At 30.3% G+C, this 21,243-nt stretch overlaps 1 protein-coding gene across 1 annotated transcript; it reads left to right on the top strand.

The window, feature by feature from the left end:
- The first annotated feature begins 4,420 nt into the window (after positions 1-4,420).
- On the top strand, positions 4,421-21,036 carry LOC122850490. The gene is made up of 6 exons (XM_044149629.1): positions 4,421-4,820; positions 5,019-5,410; positions 5,687-6,407; positions 6,522-8,219; positions 8,397-9,303; positions 20,874-21,036. Exons 1-6 carry the CDS (start codon positions 4,421-4,423, stop codon positions 21,034-21,036), a joined length of 4,281 nt encoding a protein of 1,426 aa, XP_044005564.1.
- Positions 21,037-21,243: the final 207 nt, after the last annotated feature.

Below are 21,243 nucleotides of genomic sequence, written 5' to 3'. Positions count from 1 at the left end.
TCATTCAACGAATCGACTGATCGTTAGTTTTTCCGCGAATAAGAACGATACCACGCCTCTGTAGCTCAAGTCCATTCTCCTTTTTTTCCGTCCTAGGGAGCGTTCGATAGCTGACCGAAGCCAAAAATCTGGCCAAATTTTCATAATGGTTTATTTCAAAGTTCGTAGTGTCTAGAGATGCACACGCCCACACGGAAAAAAAATATATAATTTATATATAAAATTATATATAATAATTATATATAACAATTATATATATATATCTTATAAAATTGGGCGATAACGTGTATATAATTTATATAAAATTTATATATAACGATTATGTATGAGAAATGGTCATACGTTCTGCACTATTCACATGAAAGTATATATACACGAAACTTGTCAATACATATATAAAAGCGATAATCATCGAATAATTCCTGTGATCACTTGTTCTTTTAGTTTGTTTTTGATGAATATCGAGACGGAGTCGATGCAAACAGTAAAAATGCATTAGCAAAATGTGTAAAATTAGATTGGGCAACGAATCCATTTGATATATTGAAAGTAAAACACATTTGTCCTATGGAAACGTGAAAAGTCATTGAAATACTCGATTGAGCATGAATCGGTATTTTCGGTGAAAGTCATCAAAAATGCCAATCGATGCTATACCGGGGAGTTCGGTGACCGAAATAAATATGTAGAGTGGTTATTTTGATAACTTTTATATATCAAATCAAAAAAATATGAGAACCGGTGGTATTGGTGACTGGTCATCAAAATTTTCACTTTATCCTTATTTTCAAATTTTAGATATACTGACTTATACGAATACTAAAACTAAAACTCGAATGAATACATCGTTTTAAAAAAAAAAAATTATGAGTGTTGCGAGTACGCGCGGGGGAAGTGAAACTTCTTTTGGAGTGATTGCGGTGATAAAACTATAAGTTTCTTTCATTGATTTTTCTGTTGGTATTGTCTATTCATATTACGGTCGGTATTCATGCTATTGTTCATTTTATATTAACTAATAAAATTTATATATTAAAATAATGCGGTAATTATGTCAGGAATTCAAGATATTCTTTGTGATAAGTAATTTCTTTATATTATTTTAAATTATACAATAATGAAAAATGAGTATAAAATTCTGTATTTTTATATATTTTTTTGTTATAAATTATTGTTGCCTAGAACGATATTGCTATGAACGTTCAGTACTTCAAACAGGTGAAGATTTTTAAGCTAATAGAGCATCAGGATTTTCCTGTAATTTTTTTGGTTACACTATTAAGAAAACTACCCCGCATCGATTTTAGTTCATTAAGATGACGGTTCTGACATAATAGGAATCAGTGTGTCGATCAAGAAATACACACGTTCTTTGAGACTAATAAACAGTGTGTGAATTTCCAAAATAATGTGTAAATCTTAAATCATCGATAATACAGGGCCCTAAATCTAGTGCTATTGGATGGAAAAAGGAAAAAGTATGGTGAATAGTTTATGTATGTGTATTAGACCTGTCCAAAAAAAAAGAATTTTTTTTTTTGTACCCTCCTGAGGTCTAAATTTGTTCTTTATGATGACACAAAAAAAAAAATGAAAAAATATTTTTTTTAGGATTTTTTTTGAGCCTGCTCATCGGGTTTTTGTATTTCCCATTTGATTAACACGCGCGCGTATGGCTGTATATCTTTGACTTTGCATAACTCAGTCAGCTTTAATCCTAGAAAGTTGATATTAGTTTAATTTTGTTGCTTATGAAAATACCTTCAAATTGTCACTATACATTTTTTTTGTACTGTTTTTTTTTTTCGTCTCAAAAAAAGCTTGAAAATCATGATTTGCAATTTAAGTGCTAAACATATTTTATTTAACATAAAAATTTTTTTCTTTATCAAGCTCAACAATTTTATACTTTCGGATAATAATACTTATCCTACTAATAATATTAATAAAATACGTTTACAAGTTAAATTGCATATACCTATAAAGTCATGGTTTTTGAGGTTTTCTTGAAACAAAACTTTTAACAGTACAAAAAAAATGTACAGTGACAATTTAAAGTTATTTTCATGAGCTAAAAAATGAGACTAATATCAACTCTCTAGGATCAAAACTGACTGAGTTATGCAAAGTCAAAGATATACAACCCAATCAAATGGAAATAAAAACCCGATGAGCAGGCTCAAAAAAATCCCAAAAAAACAATGTCTAAAGATAAATTTAACCTCAGGGAAGAAACCTAAAATTCTTTAAGAGTCTAATGTGTATGCTATTTATATGTGGCTGTGTGTTTTTGACAGCTTATTTATTTATTTCGTGTTGTTCAGTGTTGTTATTCTACTATCACATGATAAATATAAAAACAATATATAGATAATACTCGATTAATAAAGATTAAAAAAGCTTTGAAAACTTCATATATCTTTTACCTAGAAAGTTATAATTAATGTGTACGTTTTTTTTTTTAAATTGTGTTTTCCATTGTTTGTCAGTCGTCATTGATTATTGATTTCAATTTAATTTAATTTGATTTTATATATTGATTATTAATTGAATTAATTTTTTGTTTTTTACGATTTGACTTGTATACTGTTTTATTTTTTATTAAATCAAGTTTAATAATTTATTTTATTATTTTTATTTGTTTTATTATTATTTTTGAAGTGAAACTTCTTTACGGAGGGTAGCAACAAAATTCGAGGCCCTGCTAGTGTAACGCGCTCCCGTATACGCTGACGTATACTCTCGCCTATACTCTCTCGTATACACTCCGTTATACGCTCTACGCTCTACGCTCGGAAAGCCGGCAAGCATTCTACATGTACTATATATAGCGTATAAACTCGGAGCGTCAGATGCTTTGTGTGTATGCGTGTGCGACTTTTTTTTTTTTATTTCACTATTATTAAACAGTTCAACTGAGTTTAATACTTACATAATTGATTTTTAAAAAAAATTAATTTAAACGTAGTAAGCAATAGTTATCTCGCGGATTTAAAGAATCATTATTACTATAAATATATATAAACGATGATAATTATAACAACAATAATTTCGATAATATTATCATTTATCAATTATTCATGATAGTATTGATATTGATAATAATATCTATAATAATAATATTTTGAATATAAATACTAATATTTATCAATATTTATATATGAATGTTATTGTCAATATTATTATTAATATTATGAATATCACTGATATTATTATAAATCGATAATATTATTGTTATTATTATTATCGATGATATATTTTGTTCCGGGTCGAACCACATGTCTGTCGGTCCCAGACTGACCAGATTTTTATTCTTTTTATTTTTTAAACAAAATACAATAAGTTGATAAGTTTTAAACATTACTCTGTTTTTTATGGCTAGATCACGAGATCATACAATTTCAAATAACATATGACTAACAATTTTGGTTTATATTTTTTCTAAAATATTTTAAACAACGATTTAATTTATGTACTTTTTAATAGCTTTTTACAAACTCGAATATTCCCACACATGGTCAACTCATGCATAGATTTTTGAGTAAAAATCACGTAACAAATAAAACCATAAACTCAAGTTTCTCTTTGGTACTATTATAACATATTTTTTAAAACATTATTTGTCAAGAATTAGAGAAAATCTCACATCTGTCAAACAACTGCACTAACGTATTTTCGATACACAGAATGATCGTAAAATCGACAATAAAAAGTAAATTTATAACTTTTTAAAATAAACTAAATTCATGAAAACGTCTTGGACTTTCCGGTCGTAAAATCTATATTTTTTGTTTACACATGGTATTTTTTATGTCACCCTTTGGACCACACAAGGCCCAATTTTATGTCTAAAAATCCCACCACCTACACCTAGTTTTTTACCCTCTCTTGAACTAATTTTTGACCAATTAAAACTAATTTTTTAACTAAGGATACACCCATTTTTGGACTTAACAATTTTCAACAAACTGAGAAATCAGTTGCTCTTCAACACTCGTTTACGTAACATCTCTAATTAATATTGATTCGCGTACAACAGAATTTCTTTATACTTACAATATAAAATAGTAGTGTCTGTCCATGACAACACTTTTTAGAGTCAACTCAATAAACAATATATAATACAATTAATTATAATTTTAGTGAAATAATAAAGTGAATATTAATAGAATTTAAGCCACAGTGTTTGGATTTATTTAAAGTGTTATTCCTATTATTTCAAGTTACAACCTATCCTCCACATCCTTTGATAGCCCTGTATCAAACATAAGGCCTTACAACCCTTGTGAAATTATCGTGGTATATTTGGATACGTGGTGCGATACATTTTTTGGTCCTTCGAGCCGGATTCACCAAGTGAATATTTACCAGTGACTTTAGTGAAGTTAAGTATAGTGAGAGTCACAGCACTCTATTTACAATGGTTGAAACAAGTGACAAAGCGTTACAAGACAAAGTTAAAAATCTTCACAGACAACGTGGGATGTTTAAAAAATCAATTACAGACTTTACAAAAAGAATGGATAGAATCAAACTTAATCAAGATCGATTTGATCCAGACGAGTTTGAAGTAGTGCTCAAAACACTTCGAGAACGTTTTTATGTTTTCGAGGATATACAAGATCAATTAGAAGAAATTGATGAAGAAACAGAAGCTCCAGAGAAGCTTACAATTCAAAACTCGTATTTTTCAGCTGTTGCTGAAGCAACAAAATTGTTACGCAATACTAGCATTGCAAATAATACAAGTTCGACAAATACAAATAATAACATTAACACAATGTTTCCAGTTCCACAAATACATATTCCAAAGTTTGATGGTACACAAGATAAGTTTGACGCATTTTTTAGTTTATTTAAAAATGTAATTCACAACAATAATTCATTGTCCAAGACATTGAAATTATATCACTTGACAAATGTTCTTACAGGCAAGGCCTTAGAACTTATAAAACATTTAGAAATCAATGATAATAATTATGATGCAGCATTGTTAATATTAAAAAACAAATATGAAGATAAACGTCTTTTGACTCACAGACATTGGTCAATAATACGAGATTATCCAAAGTTGAAAAAAGATACACCTGCAGCTCTTGGTGAGTTAGTAGATACATTTAGACAACGTATTAAAGCATTAGAAAATTTACAAGTTAAACATAATGCATGGGACATAGCACTAGTTGATTTTATGTTATTAAAATTAAATCAAGATACAATTTTTGCATGGGAAATGACTCATAATTCTCATGAAATACCAAAATATTCCGACTTGTTAGAATTTTTGGAACAACGAGCAAGATGTGCTAATTTTGCTTTGAAAGAAGAAACAAATACAAATGAAAATAAAAAGGGTGAAAAACCCCAAGTTAAAAAAGGTGGAATATCATTGACAACAACTACTACACGTGTCTGTCCAATATGTTCCGAGACACACTCTGTATATAGTTGTGAGATATTCAAAAAGTTTACACAAGAAGAAAGATATAAGGCTGCAATCAAGGCCTCATTATGCTTGAATTGCCTGAAAAAAGGGCACGGGGTCAAAGATTGCAAGTCAACAGGGTGTCGTACCTGCGACAAAAAACACCATACATTTTTGCATCGGCCAACGACCATTGAGTCTGACCAGGCCAACACAACATCTGTTCCAGTAGCAGATGTAAACAAACAAATATGACTACAGCATAGTAGTATACATCCAGGACGACCTATAGCATTTGTAGTCAACTCAACAACAAGTGTATTAGTCGTCTCAGCACTCATCAATGTATTCAATATTGACGGAGAAAAAATACAATGTCGATGTCTTCTTGATACGTGCTCAACTGCAAATTTTATGACTGAAAGTATGGCAAGTAAACTTAAATTAAATAAAAAGAAATGTTCAATCTCAATTGGTGCATTGAACACAGCTTCAACAATTTCTAAACATGTTGTAAGTACCACAATTCAATCTTGTCACACAAAATATGAAAGAACATTAAGTTTTCTGACAGTTCCAAGAATTTCGGAAAATATACCTGATCAAATAATTAATAAAGATAATATTAAAATTCCTAATACAATGAAATTAGCAGACCCTAATTTTCATCAACCTGCTCCAGTTGATATTTTATTGGGAGCAGGTGTTACCATGTCATTATTTACACAAGGACAAATAGATTTGTCTAAATCTGGTGGCCCTGATTTATTTTTACAAAAGACAAAATTAGGATGGGTCATCGGAGGTAGTGCACCTACAAACAAAGCAACAAAGCAAGTGTCTTGTCACCTGGCATCAGACACACAATTCAATTTAGCTAAGTTCTGGGAAATTGAAGAAATACCAGAAACAAGTCATCTCACAGTAGATGAACAAGCATGTGAAGAACATTTTCTACAACATGTTACAAGAAACAAAGAAGGCCGATACGTCGTCGCCTTACCATTCAAACAATCTGTCGATCAACTTGGAGAGACACGAATTACAGCAATAAAAAGGCTTAATTCAATTGAAAGAAAATTACAAAATAATGTAGAACTAAAAATACAATACAACGCTGTACTACAAGAATACCTAGACTTAGGTCACATGTCTGAAGTACCAGATAAACAATTACAAGAAGATGGTTTTTATTTACCTCATCATGCAGTGATAAAAGAAGAAAGCCAAACAACAAAAGTACGAGTCGTGTTCGACGGCTCAGCCAAGGGTTCCAAGGGTCATTCGCTCAATGAATTGCTACATGTTGGTCCAACAATACAGACAGACATTTTCTCATTACTACTTCGATTTAGATTACACCAGTACGTACTGACTGGTGACATTGAGAAAATGTACAGACAATTTTTAGTACGTCCACAAGATAGAAAATATCAACGTATTTTATGGAGAAATACGTCTGGTATTATCAAAACATATGAATTAAATACTGTAACATTTGGTCTTGCTCCATCACCATTCCTAGCTATACGATGTCTACATAAATTAGCTGATGATGAACAAGAAAATTTTCCTATAGCATCAGAAATACTCAAGAGAGATCTATATGTCGATGATCTTTTAACTGGTACACAAACACTTGAAGAAGCAATTAAATTGAGGGATGAATTAATTCCTTTATTACAACAAGGTATGTTAAATATACGCAAATGGGCTTCCAATGAGCCTAGACTATTAGAAGGCCTTCCAGAGGCTAACAAAAATTTACAATTACAATTTAATGACTCCAGTGCAATAAAAACACTCGGTGTTTACTGGAGATCTACTACAGATACAATTGTTTACACAGTTAAAACAATTACGTTTGACGAAATTACAAAACGCAAAATTTTTTCTGAAATTGAAAAAATCTTTGATCCTCTTGGACTTCTTGGTCCAGTTGTTATGACAGCAAAAATAGTTATGCAACAATTATGGAGTATAAACATTGACTGGGATGAACCTGTCCCATCACCAATTAAAGATGAATGGTTAACATTTTATAACCAATTACAACTTTTAAATGATTTATCTTTTAAAAGACATACAATATTAAATGATACAACAAGTATACAATTACATGGCTTTTGTGATGCCAGTGAAAAAGCATATGGGGCTTGTATTTATCTCAGGTCCATTGATAAAAAAGGTAAAGTTTACACACAACTTTTGTGTGCCAAAGGGCGCATAGCTCCTCTCAAGACACTATCAATCCCTAGATTGGAATTATGTGGAGCATTATTACTTGCTTCGCTTTATACAACAATAATTAAAGCAATACACATAACAATAGATGACACATATTTGTGGTCAGATTCTACAATTGTTTTACACTGGCTAAGAAAAGAGCCAAGTGTTATGAAAACATTCGTGGCAAACAGAATTGCCAAAATACAAGAAAAAACAAAAACAACACAATGGTGCCATGTGCGTACACATGACAATCCTGCTGACCTGATTTCTAGAGGTCAACTACCTGAAGAATTCATCAAAACAACAACATGGCAACATGGGCCGTCTTGGCTGTGTGAAGATCCAGATGGCTGGCCGAAATTCGAGATGACCGAGGGTTGCAGTCTACCTGAGCTCAAGGTCAACACATGTCTCAACACAATTACAACAAGTGCAGCACAAACACAAGTAAATATAAACAATAAAAATGATTACAATATTTTAACTCGTTATTCATCTTGGAATAAATTACAAAATGTTATTGCATATTGTCTGCGAATGAAAACAAACAACAAGAATACTGGTTATTTAAAAATCAATGAAATTGAATATGCTACTAATACAATAATTAAACTAGTACAGAAAGAAATATTTTTTGATGAATTAAAAATTCTAGAAAATCAAAGACAATTAAATCAAAAAAGTAAATTAATTAAACTCACTCCATTTATTGATAAAAATGGATTATTGCGAGTAGGAGGGCGATTACAAAATGCCTCTATTCCATACAATCAAAAGTATCCAATCATTTTACCTAAAAATCATCATGTAACTTCATTAATAATTAAACATGAACATAAAGTACACTTGCATACTGGTACTCAAGCCACATTATATGCTGTAAGACAACAATATTGGCCGATTGATGGTCGCAATCAAGTGAGTAAAATAATACGCACTTGTACAACATGTCTACGAGCACAGCCTCGTACAATTGATTATCTGATGGGTAATTTACCAAAAGCAAGAGTTAATGAAGCAATTCCATTTACAATAGTTGGGGTTGACTTTTGTGGACCTTTTTTAGTCAAAGAAAAGAAAGAAAGAAATAGAATAAAGGTAAAAATATACGTAGCAGTCTTTGTATGTCTCGTCATCAAAGCTGTACATCTAGAAATGGTCAGTGATTTAACTACAGATTGTTTTATTGCTGCTTTAAAAAGATTTGTAGCAAGACGTGGTTACCCGACTGATATTTATTCAGACAATGGTTTAAATTTCATAGGGGCCAACAATGAATTAATTAGATTACAAGATCAATTAAAATCAAACGATGCACAAAATAAATTACAAGAATTTTTTAACACAAGAAAAATTCAATGGCATTTTACGCCACCACTTTCTCCACATTTTGGCGGACTCTGGGAAGCCGCAGTAAAGTCATTTAAACATCATTTTAAAAGGGTTATTAAACCAGATATTTTATTATCACAAGAAGAATTTAATACACTAATTATTGAAGTTGAAGCAATTTTAAATTCTCGTCCATTAACGCCTATATCAAGTGATCCAAACGATCTCACAGCGTTATCACCTGGACATTTTTTAATTGGACATGCTCTTACAACTATAAGAGATCATGACTACAACAACATACCCATGAACAGGTTGTCTAGATGGCAACTGATCGAACAAATAAAACAAGAATTTTGGCAACGTTGGCACAATGAATATCTCAACGAGATGATCAACCGCAGTAAGTGGAACAAAGACAACAACAATATAGAAATAGGCGATGTAGTCTTATTGAAGGAAGACAACATTCCACCTATGCATTGGGCATTGGGTCGAATCATCGAGACGCATCCTGGGACGGATGGTATTGTCCGTACGGTCACCATCAAAACAGCAAAGTCTACCTACAAACGCAACGTCAAGAAAATAGCACCCCTGGTTCCTTGTGACCCAGAATGACAACATTAGAATAAATTAATTTTACATTTACTAACACTTTTATTCTGTTCTAGATATTAAGTTGATCGGCCGACCTCTCAACGGGGGGAGAATGTTCCGGGTCGAACCACATGTCTGTCGGTCCCAGACTGACCAGATTTTTATTCTTTTTATTTTTTAAACAAAATACAATAAGTTGATAAGTTTTAAACATTACTCTGTTTTTTTTATGGCTAGATCACGAGATCATACAATTTCAAATAACATATGACTAACAATTTTGGTTTATATTTTTTCTAAAATATTTTAAACAACGATTCAATTCATGTACTTTTTAATAGCTTTTTACAAACTCGAATATTCCCACACATGGTCAACTCATGCATAGATTTTTGAGTAAAAATCACGTAACAAATAAAACCATAAACTCAAGTTTCTCTTTGGTATTATTATAACATATTTTTTAAAACATTATTTGTCAAGAATTAGAGAAAATCTCACATCTGTCAAACAACTGCACTAACGTATTTTCGATACACAGAATGATCGTAAAATCGACAATAAAAAAGTAAATTTATAACTTTTTAAAAATAAACTAAATTCATGAAAACGTCTTGGACTTTCCGGTCGTAAAATCTATATTTTTTGTTTACACATGGTATTTTTTATGTCACCCTTTGGACCACACAAGGCCCAATTTTATGTCTAAAAATCCCACCACCTACACCTAGTTTTTTACCCTCTCTTGAACTAATTTTTGACCAATTAAAACTAATTTTTTAACTAAGGATACACCCATTTTTGGACTTAACAATTTTCAACAAACTGAGAAATCAGTTGCTCTTCAACACTCGTTTACGTAACATCTCTAATTAATATTGATTCGCGTACAACAGAATTTCTTTATACTTACAATATAAAATAGTAGTGTCTGTCCATGACAACACTTTTTAGAGTCAACTCAATAAACAATATATAATACAATTAATTATAATTTTAGTGAAATAATAAAGTGAATATTAATAGAATTTAAGCCACAGTGTTTGGATTTATTTAAAGTGTTATTCCTATTATTTCAAGTTACAACCTATCCTCCACATCCTTTGATAGCCCTGTATCAAACATAAGGCCTTACAACCCTTGTGAAATTATCGTGGTATATTTGGATACGTGGTGCGAAACATATTTGAAACAACTATTTTATTCATACTATGGTTATATATGAATATTATTATTATAAATAATAATAACTCCAATAATATTATGATTAACAATAATATCAATATAATATTAGTAATAATGTCGATGGTATTAATTATATCGTCGCATTAAAGGATAAAGGGCGTAATGTCCAAGGATTTACGCTTTTTTTCCGTTATCAAAATAATTTTTGATAAAAGATGAAGGGCGTATTTTCAATTTTATTTGAAATTTATTTAATGGCAGAATTTTTTAAATTATTGATTGTTTACTGATAATTATAAATAATTTATTATTAATAAGAAAAACATAAAAATAATTACAAATCTTCATCTTTTATTAAAAATGATTTTGAGAATGGAAAAAGGGCATAAGTCCCTGAACGGACGTAGGTAAATTCAAGGCAATTGCCGAGTTCGCTCCCAAGCCCAAAAAATAAGCGGATTAAATTTTTCGGGCAAACTGGTACATTCGAGTTCGCTTCCGTTTTAAAAGAATGAAGAATCCGAGTTCGCTCCATACGCTTCCCCTACCGTTCCCCCTCCACTTTTCTAGCTCGCTATTTCCCATTGTTATACTCAAGATCAAGCTTTAATTATAGCCAAACAATCAATATCTACATTATTTTACTTAGCTAGATTTTTTTCTTAGCTAGATTGTTTACTTAGCTAGATTTTTTTCTTAGCTGTAATTGTAGCCAAACAATCAATATCTACATTATTTTACTCAGCTAGATTTTTTACTTAGCCTTAATGTGAAGGGAAATGTAAAAGGAGGGGGTACCTAAAACGAAAGTAGGGTAATATTAGAAAGAGAGCGATGGGAGCGAACTCGTAAGCCAAAATATCGCGTTTCGGAGCGAACTCGGATTTTTTTTAGGCCTTAATCCGGCTTGGGAGCGAACTCGGTAACAGCCAAATTCAGATTAAACCTTCACAATTTACTCATGAATTTGGATAGTAAAATGAGCTAGATATTGATTGTTTGGCTACAATTACAGCTATAAGTAAAAAATCTAGCTAAGTAGAAAATTAAGCTGGTAAAATTATGTAGATATTGTGTGTTTGGCTATAATTAAAACTAAGGAAAAGATGTAGCTGAAGGAAAAATTAAGCTGGTGAAATTATGTAGATATTGTGTGTTTGGCTATAATTAAAGCTAAGTAAAAGATGTAGCTTAGTAAAAAATCTAGCTAAGGAAAAGATGCAACTGAAGGAAAAATTGAGCTGGTAAAATTATGTAGATATTGTGTGTTTCGCTATAATTAAAGCTAAGTAAAAGATGTAGCTAAGTGAAAAATGTAGCTAAGTATAAAATCTAGCTACGGAAAAGATGCAACTGAAGGAAAAATTGAGCTATTAAAATTATGTAGATATTGTGAGTTTGGCTATAATTAAAGCTAAGTAAAAGATGTAGCTAAGTAAAAAATCTAGCTAAGAAAAAGATGTGGCTAAAGAAAAAATTAAGCTGGTAAAATTATGTAGATATTGTGTGTTTGGCTGTAATTGAAGCTAAGTAAAAAATCTAGCTAAGTAAAAAATCTAGCTAAGAAAAAGATGTGGCTAAAGAAAAAATTAAGCTGGTAAAATTATGTAGATATTGTGTGTTTGGCTGTAATTGAAGCTAAGTAAAAAATCTAGCTAAGTAAAGAATCTAGCTAAGGAAAAGATGTAGCTGAGGGAAAAATTAATCTGTGTTTGGCTATAATTGAAGCTAAGTAAAAAATCTAGCTAAGGAAAAAATCTAGCTTATTATTAATTAAAAAGTAAAAATTATTCTAAGTCCCTTATTTTACTTTTTTTTGACTTGGCAAAACTAGCCAAAACGAGAAAGCTAAAACTGAATCTACCGAAGAGCAATAGAATGGCATAATCCAAGATAGGGCATGACCCTCATCGCTGGGTGCCAAGAATCTGAATTTACCGATTCCCCCCTGAACATATGCCCTTTTTTTTTTCTTTAAGTCTTAAAATTAGATGCAAAGTCCGAAAATTTATAAATTTGCACTTACGCCTTTTTTCTTTTAGAAAAAAAAAAAATTCCCTAAAATGGCACTTACGCATCTCTTCCATTAATGTGACGATATAAATAATAAAATTTATAATAATAATATTCGAAATATAAATACTAATAATTATTATTAACTAATAATATTTATATTTGAATATTATTGTCAGTATTAATATTATTATTATTATTATTATTATTCAGCGTGACATGCGACTACTCCGAAAGAAGTTTCACTTCCCCCGCGCGTACTCGCAACACGCTAATTTTTTTTTACATATTTTGACCATTTAATTCTTATTTTATTTGAGTCATATTAAATTTATTATTTTCAAATTTCGTTTTGGAGTTTTTTTTTCAGTTATGCGCATTCCTTTTTTTTGTTCTTTCTCTCAAACTATACTATACTGTGTTGCATGCAACGTTTCATGTGGCGTTGCCTATGCTATACGTATACTGTGTTGCTACAACGTTTAATGTGGCGTTGCCTATACTATATGTATACTGTGTTGCATGCACTGTTTCATGTGGCGTTGTAAAATAAACGATCTCTGCTTACGATACAGCAAGACGTTTGGGGTTTTTCTACTAGATTTGATGAAATATGATTGGTACTTTGTTGAACAATGAATCGAGTAATGTTTTAATTATACCGACCTTACCAGGAGTTTTTTGTTCGATGAGAATCGTAATACTCAGTAATTTCAATTAATAGAATATAAAACTGATTGTTATGTTTAGTATTCCGAAGTATAAAAACCGTTTGTTTGGAATAATAACTTATTCCTTCTTGAAGAGAGTTACAAACTGTTAAAAGTTTTTTCGGTCTTAAACATTTTTCAACTTACGTACCTACTGGAAACAGGCAATTTATCACTTCCCTCCGATGACGTTGAGCGAACTCTGAAATTTTCTTGACGAATAGCAATATATTTTTTTCATACTGCTGCATCGAAGCCTGTTAGAATGAAAACATCTCAAACATTAATTAAAACCTTGTTTCTAACAACTCGTTGTTTTTCTTAACAGTGCCAATAACTCGTGAGTTTTGATGACCTGTGTCATCAGAATGACCGATTCGTCATCAATAATGCATGACCGTTATGAGAATTTCTTAATTGTTGATTATATAGGAAACATAGATCTTACAAAAATATGAGAGAGAAGCAACTCCCATCAAAAAAAGTTACTTTTCCGTTCCTAAATAGAGGTCGTATTTATTGCAAGCTTTTCTAATCTCAAACTTTCTCAACATACGCACACAAGTTCGTACTAAAAACGAACTATTTATCAAAAGTACCTTACTTCGAAAAAATTCAGCACATTTTAACAATCTTCTTAACTAAATGCAATGTATACTGTTTATACACCTGTACCAAAGCCTTATGGAAAAAAAACTTAAACATTAATTCAAACCTTGTTTTTAACAACGAATTATTTTTCTTAACAGTACCGATGAATCGTGAGTTTTGATGACCCTTGTCATAAACTGACCGATTGGTCGACAACGATGTATGTTTGTTATATGGAATTTTCGATTAAGAATTATATAAGAAACATAGATTTTACAACAATATGTCTATGAACACTTCAAGTTTCGTAGAATTATCAACAATGATAAATTAAAGGCTATCACATACGACGCCTAGAAATAGAAAAAAAGCAGTCAACTTTACGAGGAATCGAGTATTTCAGTGACCAGTGTCATCAAAATGACCGATTCTCAAGAAATATTCAAAAACACGTTTAGTTTTTCTTTGGTCAGATTTGATAAAATTTGATGGGTGTTTCATCCAACAATAGATCAAGTAACGTTTTGATTGTGTCGACCTGACTAGGAATTTTTCGTCTGATAGACAGTAATATTTAGTCATTTGAAAAATCAAAACGAGAGACTATAGCTCTGTTTTACTATACAAATTCTCACAATTTTTTGTATTTATTGTAGAAGATGAACGACTTCCTTCTGAAATAGTCACTCAAAGTTTGTAACTATTATAGGTTCTTTTGATCTCAAACTTTTTTTAACATAGTTACAATAGTTTTATAAGTTCGTACTTAAAACAGACTTTTTATCAAGATTATAGCACATTACTACGATAACGATGAGCAATTTCTGACAGTCTTCTTGACTTATGAAATATATTTTTTTTACACTTCTTTATTCAAGTCTGATAAAAATACGTTTTAACAATTAAACACTCCAAAATTTCTGTTTAAATTTCTAAAATTAAATACAATTAGTATTAGTGGCCTCTACGTTCTTAAATAAAGTTTTATTTATTTTAAGTCTCCTCAAAACTTATTTACTAAAAGTTATTTTGAAAACATTCTGAGTTCGACGTGAAAGTTTCTTGACGAGACGGAATCGTCAGAAGCAATTGAAAAAATCATCACTAGTACGAAGAGAGTCACAGTATCAAGAGGCAAAAAAAATTAACGTAAATAAAACAAACATTCTATAAAAAATTGAATTATTATTATTTTTTTTTTTTATCTTATAAAATGTTTGTTTCATTCACGTTAATTTTTTTTATATTATCAGATTTTTTCTTATAAAAAGGAGAATGAAGCCTCTCTTTGAACTATTCGATTGGCTGTTTATAATAATCCATTTATTTTTGTTTAATTAATTAATTTTTTATTTTGTTTATCTGTTGCTATGTGTACCCGTTGTTATTTTATTTTTTGCAACATTAAAAAAAAAAAACAAATTGGAATTAATTACAATAATTAAATTTTTTTTTTATTTATTCAATTATTCAATCCTTTTTTTCTTGTTAAAAAACAATAATGTCTTGAAGCAAGAAACTTTTTGTCATAATCCAAGAAGGATACTTCTAAAATCATAACATAAATGTTCTTGGATTATGACAATATTGCCTTGAAGCAAGAAACTTTTTGTCATAATCCAATAAGGATACTTTTAAAATCATAACATAAATATTCTTGGAATATGACAATATTGCCTTGAACCAAGAAACTTTTCGTCATAATTCAAGAAGGATACTTCTAAAATTCCGACAAATGTTTCATGGAACAAGACGTACATGTCATGGATTATGACATAGACCTCTCGATTCGAGAAATTTTTTTTTCTCAAAATAAGAAATATTCTTCACGAATCAAGAACGTTTTGTTTATGATTCAAGAAAATTATTTGCAAGAAGGAAACTTCTATTTTGCAGAATTTTTTTTTTTATTGTAATCTTTTAGAAATTCATTTAAAATATGATAGAGTTGAATGAGGTTGCTGAGGTTTGGTAATGTTCACATAAATCGATGTCGGGCTTTTTTCTAGAAGAAAAATCAGATTTTTTCGTTGCAGTAATATCTATTTGAAACATAATTGACATTTACGGTCTTTGCGTTTTTATCAAATCGACCAGATTTCTTCCGTTCAGTAGGTAAAACTTTACAATTACTTCTCTTCTCTTTCTTGCGACCTCTCTTTTTTTTAATGTTTATATTTTGGCTGCACTGCAGTATGTTATTATTTGTTTGTATTCACGAAATAACCTCCAAACTACTTTAACAGCATAAATAAATAAATTTTTTACTTTACAAAAAGATGTGATATCTCAACAAACAAAAAAACAAAGTGGTTCGACCCGGAACATAAATGTCTTTTTTACAAATCTGGCTTTGCTCGGGCTTTGCTCTGGCTTTTGTCTGGTTTTACTCTGGCTTTCCTCTGGCTTTCCTCTGGCTTTTGTATTGCCACAGATTGATGTGTTTTTTTTTTTTTTTTCCGTGAAAAATTAATTTTAACAATAAAAAAGTCTCTAAAATTCATTGAAATTCATTGATTTATTTTTAATTATTAATCATTATTGCAATTGATATAAATAAATAACTTTTTTATAAGTCTGGCTTTGCTCTGGCTTTGCTCTGGCTTTTGTCTGGTTTTACTCTGGCTTTCCTCTGGCTTTTGTATTGCCACAGATTGATGTGTTTTTAGGGAATTTTAATTTCCTATTGTTTTCGCTTTTCTTCTGGACCCCCCAACCATGGTAGACACCCCCCCCCCCTAAAAAATTTTCTAAGTCCCTTAATCTTAACCAATACGATATATATGGAAAATAAAAGTAAATATAAAGAATAATATAGAAAAGTCACTGAATATAAAGAAAAGAAAGATAAATATGGAAAATATCAGTAAATATAAATGAAAATATTGGAAAATATTAAAAAAAAGATCGTTAAATATAAAGGAAAATATAGAAAAGTGACTGAATATACAGAAAAAAACGATAAATATGGGAAAATATCAGTAAATATAAAGAAAAATATAGAAAAATATCAAAGAAAAATCACTGAATATAAAGAAAAATACGATAATTATAGGAAAATATTAGGATTAAATTCAAAGACGATGAGGAAAATGAAAATACACTAAAAATTAATTTCGAGTTTAAAAAAATACAAGAAATCGTACATCTACCAATTAATTCATTTGCAGGTAAAATTATTTTAGCAAAAAACAAAAAAAAAAAAAAGAAAATTATTCAGTAGTAATAATGACATTATTTAGATATCATCGCAATCATAATAGCAGTAAATGAAGTAGAATTTATGTATGCAATGTCAGGACGGTTATTAAAATAAAGAACAATAAAATTAGCAGACGACAGTAATTATGAAGTAAAATAAAATTTAAATGAAAAAAAGTTTGATTAAACTGAATAATGATATTAAATTTACCAAAGAAAATATATTTCAGATTGAACTAATCCTATGGATGAAGAGGCAGAAAATTTCGAGGGAAAAAAGGGTGATGTGATAGCATTAAAGGAATTGAAAATAAATGAATATAAAAAAATTAAAAATATAACGACGACTTCAGCAACAACTAAAACGTTAAATCCTGATTCAACCGAGGGAAAAAAGTAAATAAAATGAATACAATCGAACTTGACAATTTTGTAATAAATATTTAACATTGACAGGCTAAAATCATGGTACAACAAAATGACTAAAAACAGAGAGTTTAAAAGGTTAGAAGAAAGCGATTCTGGACATGAAGATGACCCATTAGAAGGAACAAGCAAAATGAATGAAAACTTAATAAATTTTAGTTGTAACAATAATCATTGTAACGATGGAGAATGAAATAAATTTGTAGTCACGAATTTCGATATATATTACATAAAAAATTAAAATTCCCCCCGCAGGGAAGGCACAGTTGCTTCAGCAACTGTATGATCATTTTATTTTTTTTTTTTTTCGCGAAAAATTCATTTTAATAATAAAAAAGTCTCTAAAAGTCATTAATTTATTTTTATTTATCAATAATCATTGCTATTGTTATAAATAAATGTCTTTTTTACAAGTCTGGCTTTGCTCTGGCTTTCCTCTGGCTTTTGTATTGCCACAGATTGATGTGTTTTTTTTTTTTTTTTTTCCACGAAAAATTAATTTTAACAATAAAAAAGTCTCTAAAATTCATTGAAATTCATTAATTTATTTTTATTTATTAATAATTATTGCTATTGTCATTAATAAATGTCTTTTTTACAAGTCTGGCTTTACTCTGGAAAAGGTCTGGATTTACTATTGCTTCCCGCTAGGGATTTTTGTGTTTAGCCGATTGAAGTCAACCTCAAAACGTCAAAATCTGTCAACTTTTACATTACTTGTTCCACTTATATTTATCTTTCTACATCAATATTATTGCTTAAAATAAGTTAACTAATAATTCAATTCGAATAATATATCCATAAAAAGCACAAATTTACTTTTAACATCATTAATATTCTGTATTTATTATCTGTGGCTTTGCTCTGGTTTTGCTCTGGCTTTGGCGACAAAAGCGATATAGTTTTCCTCTGGCTTCTCGCTCACCATTTCCGCCAGGGTATTTCTTTAAAACCTTACCGCACTCTGACAAACATTCTAAAACCGAATCAGATCGAAGCATTATGGCTCCCAAGTCCAGAGCAATTCGACAAACTTATAAAATAAAATTGAGCAATAATAGTAGAATAGTGTGAAAGAACCTATATTTATATGAGTACAGTATTCAATATCGGATCAATGGTGCTACAGTATTTAATATCGCAGCGATGGTGCGCGTGCCATATGTCGTTGGGATATGGGCGCAAATCCTGCTCATCAGCACCCGTATTCACGGGGCAAAATTGTTCTCATTAGGGCTTTTTTTTCTGCTGATGGCGCTTGACAAAATTTTTTTTATATAGATTTCATATAGAAAGGCTTCACAAACGCCACCATCGGAAAAAAAACGCCCTAATGAGAACATCCTCTGAATACGGGTGCTGGTGTTTAATGTACTAATATCAAAAGGCACGGTAGTGCCTCGCGTCAAGTATGAGAAAAAAAAAAAGAAAGTGGGGAAACGAGATAACTACCGTGCCTATTATACACGGCATAGAGCTAACCCTAACCCTCCAATTCCTTGAGAATTTATTTTAAAATATGATTGAGATTAGATAAAAATATTTTGTCTTCTGATCATCCTATAAATCAATACAAGCTTTTTAATAAAAAAAAAACAGATTTTTTAGATGTATACTTTTTTTTTAAACTTCAAAATCATTATCAGAAATTGCGTTTTTCTTGAAATTCTTTAAAACCTTACCGCACTCTGACAAACATTATAAAACCAAATCAGATCAAAGTATTATGGCTTTCAAGTCCAGAGCAATTCGACAACATTATAAAATAAAATTGAGCAAAAATAGTAGAATGGTATGGAAGAACCTTTATTTATACCAGTACAGTATTCAATATCGCATCGATGGTGTGCGCGCCATATGTCGTTAAGATAGAGGCGCGAATCCTGCTCATCAGGTGTGCTAATGTTACTAATATCAAGAGGCACGGTAGTGCCTCGCGTCAAGTATGAAAAAAAAAGTCGAGGAAACGAGAACTACCGTGCCTATATATTATCGGCATAGAGCTAACCCTAACCCTCCAATTCCTTGGGAACTTATTTTAAAATATGATTGATCAGATAAAATTATTTTGTCTTCTGATCATTCTATTAAATCAATATCAAACTTTTTAATAAAAAAAAACAGATTTTTTAGATGTATACTTTTTTTTTAAACTTTAAAATCAATTTCAAAAAAATTGCGTTTTCCTTGATATTTCTTTCAAGAGTCAGCACCCGTATTCTCGGGGCAAAATTGTTCTCATTAGGGCTTTTTTTCCGCTGATGGCGCTTGAAAAAATTTTTTTTATATAGATTTCATATAGAAAAGCTTCACAAACGCCACAATCGGAAAAAAAACGCCCTAATGAGATCATCCTCTGAATACGGGTGCTCTATCAAACATTAGAAATCAAAATTAAATCAAAGCAATATGGCTTCCAAGTCCAGAGCAATTTGACAACATTTTAAAATAAAATTGAGCAAGAATAGTAGAATGGTGTGAAAGAACCTTCATATCAGGACAGTATTCAATATTGCATCGATGGTGCGCGCGCTATATGTTGTTGGGATTATTGCAGTTCCAGAAATTGCGTTTTTCCTGAAATTTCTCTCAAAAGTTAGGGCATTCTGATAAACATTATAAAATGAAATCAAATCGAAGCAACACAAAGCATAATTGCTTCCAGGTCCAGAGCGATTCATAATAAAAATAAAATGGAGCAAGAATAGTAAATGTTGTTAAAAAACTTTTAGGTATATTTACAGTATTCAATATCGCATCGATGGCGCGAATTGAATAATGATTTTTTAAGCTGCTTTAAGCTATAATTCCAAGTCACATGCTGTTGTTATTGTTCATTTTCCTTTTCATCAAGTTTAATGAGTTTTTATTTTATATTGAGTTATATGTAGAAGGATTTATTTTTGAATATCTAAATCAGCTGCCAGATGCATCTGTCTATAGAGCAGAAAAGCTATCATATTTTTAAATACTATTTTTGACTTGTTCATCTTTTTGTGATGCAAAACTATTAAGTAAGTTTTTACAAATATTAATAATCATAAAATGTCAGATAAAGTGAATAATATTCAAAACAATGATGACCAAGACATCATTATCAACGAATCTCTCGATGGTAAAATTGATATATCACATGTTAATTTTGATGACAATGAAAGATGGTTGCTGTCAGTGAGTGACAGAATATCATCAAATGTCGAAGATCTGCAAGCTTGGTTAAGAAAAGATTTATCAGTAAGTTCACTTAATGATTTGGCAAATGATACAACAAAAACAATTGATATAAGAACTTTTGAGAGACCCAAAAAAATGGAAGAATGAATTTGGAATTAATAATGGAAATAACATTACCAACGAGTAATAATGTTTGGAAATTAAATTATCGACAATAATCATCAATAAAAATAAATAATGAAAATGATAATAGAAATCAAAAAGACAAAGAACATGTGTCAGCAATGTTGAGACCATGAGTGTCAGGCACGTTATTAATATTATCGTCATTATCAAATGGTCAAAAAAGTCTTG

The sequence above is a fragment of the Aphidius gifuensis genome, linkage group LG2, assembly GCF_014905175.1.
Source record: "Aphidius gifuensis isolate YNYX2018 linkage group LG2, ASM1490517v1, whole genome shotgun sequence".
NCBI classification, from domain to species: Eukaryota; Metazoa; Arthropoda; class Insecta; order Hymenoptera; family Braconidae; genus Aphidius; species Aphidius gifuensis.
This window is presented reverse-complemented; position numbering and strand designations above follow the sequence as displayed.